Source organism: Cetorhinus maximus, chromosome 18 (genome assembly GCF_964194155.1).
Source record: "Cetorhinus maximus chromosome 18, sCetMax3.hap1.1, whole genome shotgun sequence".
Taxonomy (NCBI): Eukaryota; Metazoa; Chordata; class Chondrichthyes; order Lamniformes; family Cetorhinidae; genus Cetorhinus; species Cetorhinus maximus.
This window is the reverse complement of record NC_135896.1, coordinates 86552903-86558902: the sequence shown is the minus strand read 5'-3', so window position 1 is coordinate 86558902 and position 6000 is coordinate 86552903. Positions and strand designations below refer to the sequence as shown.

The following is a 6000-nucleotide window of genomic DNA, read 5'->3' as shown; positions in this document are numbered from 1 at the left end:
TGTTTTCCTGAGTGGGCGGGCGGGGTGGGGGGGGGAACTCTGGTCTGCAAATAAAAAGGTTTATTCTGTAGATCACCTGGGAGAAGTTGATGTCGCCACAGTTCAGTAGGACTGATGCCCCTTGTCTTGACAAGCACAAAAAGATTTTACCGGAAAAAATAAGTAATAAACACAGACTTTTCTTTCTCTGACAGATAGAAAATATCATCACACGAATGCAAGATGACAAAGCTGGTGGGGTGCCAATCCGAACAGTGAAGAGCTTCCTGTCAAAGATTCCCAGCGTCATCACAGGCAAGTCTATATTTCAATTGTCTGGAGACCCCGGACTAAATTTCCTTAAAATTGGTGCAGCCATCAGTGTTTGTCAGAATTGTTTCTATGCGAGTCCTGGGGCTGGATTTTATACCCCCCCCCCTGCCCACCAGATGTATTTTTGTGTTTTTGGCAGTGAGAGGAGGGGTGGGGGGTGATCATGTAAATTACGAGGATTGGCTAGCCCACCACCTTCCCGCCCACCCCTGAGCTGCCCCTCATAATGCAGTAGGGGGGAGGATGCCGAAATCAGCAGCCCACCCACCATTTTAAAATAAATAATCAACAGTCAATTGAGCTTTTTACCAAGCCAATTGACCTGAATGATATGCTGCCCACCCCATAATATGCAAAGGCAGGAAGGAAGGGGGAGGGGTGCCCTGTGTGTATCGGGGTCACCCCCTCCAAGGTGATACCCCACTTTGTTCCTCACCCACCAGCCTATATGCACCCATCAACCCCTTTGTCCCCCTCCCTAAGCCCCCAGATGACTCACCATCAAAACCCTAGGACTTATCTGGATCTGGAGGCCATGGTTGTCTTCATCCCCAGGCCTGCTTGCAGTCCCAGCAGCGCCCACTACTGAGCGCTGCTGGGACTGCTAGAGCTGCCGGCCAATCAGATTGGCCAGCAGCTCTCGAGGGTGGTATTTCCTCCCGCTGAGAGGGTGGGGGAGGTGAGTAGGGAGAGTGCAATGAGCAATACACCCCACCCCAACTCCCACTCCCTTGTAAAGCTCAACCCCTGGTCCCCTGTGTAGCTGTGTTTCTACTGTGCCCATATACATTTATCCTAGGATGTATAGAACTATTTTATTCAACTTGGATAATAGAACTGTTGCTTTGCCCTGTATGCTCAAGCACGTTTTTTTCTGTTTCGTGCTCTAACAATATCTCCTGTCTGTCTTTTACTCACTGATAACTATAACACTCCCATTTTCTAGGCAGTCTTTTCTTCATTAAACAAAGTTTTCAGGTTGTAGCTGATCAACTCCTTGACATCTATCATTGTTGCGGGCAATTCTCCCGGTGACTGGTCAACATACGCTAAAATAAATCATTAGCCTTACTGCTTTTTATGGGGCCCTGCTGCATCCAAAATGCCTGCCACATTTACCCAGGTAACCACAAATACCGCACTTCATTAAATGTGAAATGCATTGGGAGATGTGTGAGAAAAGTGCTATGGAAGTTGCTAGTTTCTGAATATTTAAATCGTGCAGCCAAGCATGATTTGTACTGTTGGGTCTATCATGAGAGAAAGTGAAGCTAGACAAGTAGTATTGTTCTGAACCTGAGCATCAATATAAATAAAACTGTTTGGCTTCATAATTCATAACTGAACATCGAAAATAATAGCTGACTGAAGTTTTACTATTCCTTCATTGCCGTCTTATAGTTCTTTGTGTGTTTGTTTTCATAAGGCTCTGTAGCTCATTAGAGAAGGTGACAAATCTTACTGCAGCAATGCTTTTAAGAAACAAAGTACACAGGGGTAATTTTAAATCAACCCAACTATAGGAAACAGACAGGTTCAGTCAGCAACACTTTTTGCAACCTGCTCACTATTGCTTTCCATGGAAGGCTGCTGGGTGGACTAGTTTAATATGCGCAGATTTTGGTTAATAGTTATATCAGAGTTTGAGTGCTCTGTTTGCAACAGTTGGTGCAGTGGCTTAATACACTCATCTATTAATTCTGGCATCTGGTTTGAATCTGGTGCACATTGATGGATGACTGTATGGGTTCGATGTGATATGAATTTGGGCCATTTCAACTAAGCCACTTGGGGGCACAGGCCCAAAGACCCAAAACTGTTCACAAATTGGACAATCTCGCTCAGAGAAATCGCAAGGGTAGCTGGAGTGGAAAACCTCAAACTGGTGCAGTTGGGACCTGCAGCACTCTGCTCTGGCCAAGCAGCACTCGAGCTGAGAGTGTGTGATGCTGACACTGGGTACTCTGGAATGAAACGTGTGTCTCATTTTGCAGGATTGACACCCATCACCTAAATGAACATAAAATACACCTAAAAGGAAAAAGCTGGTTGCCAAAAGCTGTGCTTTTGATTGTGCATTGTAAAACTCACATGGGAAATAACAGCAAAATCAGATTCCCACCAATGACAAAGTAGCATCTCCAAATAATACTCCCTTATTTCTTTCAACACAAAAACGGACAAAGATACAGAAATATTTGTTCATTGATCAGTTGAAGCCACAAATATGTTGAGAGGTGATTTACTTGAATGTGTCGTGGGCAGCAGTGGCATAAGATCAGCATCGCAGCTTGAAGAGCTGACTAGACCTAGTTCACTGACTGCTTTACCACCTGTGTGCTGTCGAAACATCTGTCCTTGTGGAGATGCATATCAGATCTCATCCCTCAGGGCAGAATCTCACAGATTTGCACTGTGTGTGGTAGTGGGCGTGATGGCAGCTTCTCATGGTGTTTCGTCCCAAACCTGCCGCATTAATTATGCATTCCTGGGAAACGCGCTGTTTCCATGGCGGGGCAGCCTGTCATTCACCCGCCACGCCATCACCTCGCTGCTTCATCACGCCGGGCGCCATATTGAACGTGCAGCCACATGCACACCTCTCAGCGCTTCCGGCCCACGACTGCTGCAGGGAAGACAAGGCCCCGAAAGGAAAGAAGACTGCAGCTCCCAGGTTCAATCACGCGTCCCTCGAGCACCTTTTGGATGTAGTGGAGGCTTGCCGTGATGTACTCTACCGCGGCCCTGGATGCAGGATGGGTAGCAACATCACCTCTCCTACTTTGGAGGTGGTGGCAGCGGTGATCAGTGCCAATGCCCTGAAAAAGAGGACAGCCATCCAGTGCCACAAGAGGATGAGTGATCTCCTTTGTTTCACCAGGGTAAGTCACTCTTCTCATCATTCTCAACTCACACACCCATCACACAACCACAAGGCCCTCACTTACTGCCAGTTCAAGGGATATCACTGTTCACTCTCTCACACACACCTTCATTGTCCTCATTCTGTCCATTGGACCACTCACCACCCACACATGCCGGGCATACTTATCATCTGGTCCGGCAGGCGTCCTGCTTACACTCTCTCCATCTCTATTCATGCGGGATAAACTAGCACACAAGAAGAGGGAGAGGTTACAGACTGGTGGAGGAATGCCTGAAATCAAGGTCCTAACAGATTTTGAAAACAGAGCTAACCAGCTGGCCAACAAGGATGGACTGTTCCTGTGCTGACGGTGAGGTCGGCACTGCATCTGGGAGACAGCCAAAGTCCACGACCCAGGCTTCCAATCAAGCACTGAGGGAAGCTCAGAAGAGGAATCTGCTGAAACTCTCCTTGAAGTCCTGTCACAGAGCTCACCCGCACTCTCCAACAGGGCAGAGACACACACCTCAGTGGGACCTAGCTTTAGAGTAGCCTCGGGATCACAATCTGGTGAGCACATCGCACTGTCTGATCCACAGTAGGCAGTGGCAGGGTCTTCCCAGGTCTCCGGCACTCGGAGGACTGCTGGAGGCCAGAGATTTGCTGAGTCCGAGTCAGGTGACGAGCCTCTGGACTCGGTCATATCAAAGCTTCTGGAGCTGCAAAGGCAACTCGGGAACATCAGGAAGGGATGTCCGCTGCACTCCTCGGATTGCAAGGCACGATGGAGGAGTCCATCCACTTTCAGGCTGAGGTGATAGCGCCGGCATGCCAACGCACCGAGGTCAATCCTGATACGAATGCACCCCCCATGGAGACCTTGCTCCAGGACCCCATTCTTGCACTGCAGCCTGGGCTGAACTCCGTCGCTGATGCAACAGTTGGCCTCCAACAGTATGTATGTGAGAGGGGTGTGGGACAACTCGATCTCACTCCAGCTTCCCATTCTCCTCAAGGTGTAAGCCAGAGGCCCTTAGACACTCATAGGGCTGAATTTTCCAGTCGGCGAGAAGGGGGCGGGGCCCGCTCGCTGACGTGGGATGACATCGGAGGAAATCCCCGACGTCATCCCACCCCATTTAAATATTCAGGAAGGCGGGGACACAGCGCAATCAGCTGTCCGCCCGCCGACCTGTCAATGGCCAATTGAGACCATTGACAGGATAATTAAAACAATTAAAGGACCTGCCCGTCCAACCTTAAGGTTGGCGGGCAGGCCAGGAGCCCCAGCGGGCTTCTGAAAAAACACGAAACTTCATCCACCAGCGGGATGAGGTTTCATGTCAGTTTTTTAAAAGTTTATTAAAGATTTTGTGAGTTTTATTAACATGTCCCATCTCGTGTGACATTGTCACATGAGGGGGACATGTTAATGATTTTTTTATGTTTCTATTTTTGAAGTTTGAAAATCTTTCCATGATCTCCCTGAGGCAGCACTTAGCCTCAGGGAGATGTGCACTCTTTCGTGCACATGCGTGAAAGAGCGCAGTCTCACATTTGGGGAAACACCCCCCTTAATTGGCCCGCCCACGTAAAATGGCGGCGGGGCCCGCTTCTCTGGCAGGGATCGGCTCCCCACCCACCGGAGATTGGATCAGGCCTGCCCGCCCGACAGGCAGAAAATTCAGCCCAAAGGGAGGAGGATCAGCAGGTGCACACCCTGAGGCCATCCATCCAGGCCACTAATGGGAGTGTCTGGCCCAACCAAACCCCCTCTTCCTGTGACCCCAGCAGCTTCAGCTCCACATGCAGAGGAGGGTGCCACTGCCACACAGCAGGATCCCAAAAGCAGGCCAGGGCCCTCAAAGTCTCAGCCCTCCAGAGGGTGCCCACCAAGGACATCACAGACAGGGCGTAGCAGTCAGCAGGCTGCCTCCACCTCCGCTGTGGATGCCTGAGGAGCACCAAGATGTAGCGGCACAGTTAGGAAAGATAAGAAGATGTAGTTGCACAACCTGGGTACAGGTGTTAATCAGTTGTACATAATGTTCACCATTGTCAATAAACCCCCAAGAATGTCTCCCTGCCTATGGCTCCTTGTTCTGATGATCAGTGTTCATGACACTCAGATGTGAAACCTTTCTGCATAAGATAAAGGCAGGTGTCTCAGCCCAGAGTCTCTTCCCTGTACTCTGTGCAGCCTTCAGACCAAAGTGATGGCCCGGCATATTAGTGATGCCACAATGCCTCATGGTTACCCAGTCCTGAGTTGCTAGATCTGTTCGAAATCTATCCCATTTAGCACCAAAGTAGTGCCACACAGCACAATGGAGGGTATCCTCAGTGTGAAGACTGGATTTTGTCTATACAGGGACTGTCCGGTGCTCACTCCTACTGATACTGTCATGGACAGATGTATCTGCAGCAGGCAGGTTGGTGAGGATGAGGTCAAGTATGTTTTTCCCTCTTGTTGGTTCCCTCACCACCTGCTGCAGACCCAGTCTAGCAGCTATGTCCTTTAGGACTCCACCAGCTTGGTCAGTAGTGGTGCTACTGAGCCACTCCTGGTGATGGACATTGAAGTCTCTCACCCACAGTACATTCTGCACCCTTGCCACCCTCAGTGATTCCTCCAAGTAGCATTAAACATGGAGGAGTACTGATTCATCAGCTGAGGTGGGGGGTGGGGATGATACATGGTAATCAGCAGGAAGTTTCGTTGCCCATGTTTGACCTGATGCCATGAGACTTAATGAGGTCCAGAGTCCACGTTGAGGACTCCCAGGGCAACTCCCTCCCAACTGTATATCACCGTGCCGCCA

General features: G+C 49.5%; 1 protein-coding gene across 1 annotated transcript in view; it reads left to right on the top strand.

The window, feature by feature from the left end:
* The first annotated feature begins 215 nt into the window (after window positions 1–215).
* Window positions 216–6000, top strand: part of LOC144693323 (regulator of G-protein signaling 6-like) — a 190987-nt gene continuing 185202 nt past the window's right edge. Inside the window, exon 1 of the mRNA XM_078563120.1 lies at window positions 216–294. Within this exon, the coding sequence (XP_078419246.1) occupies window positions 216–294 (79 nt within the window). The remainder of the gene's footprint in view (window positions 295–6000) is intronic.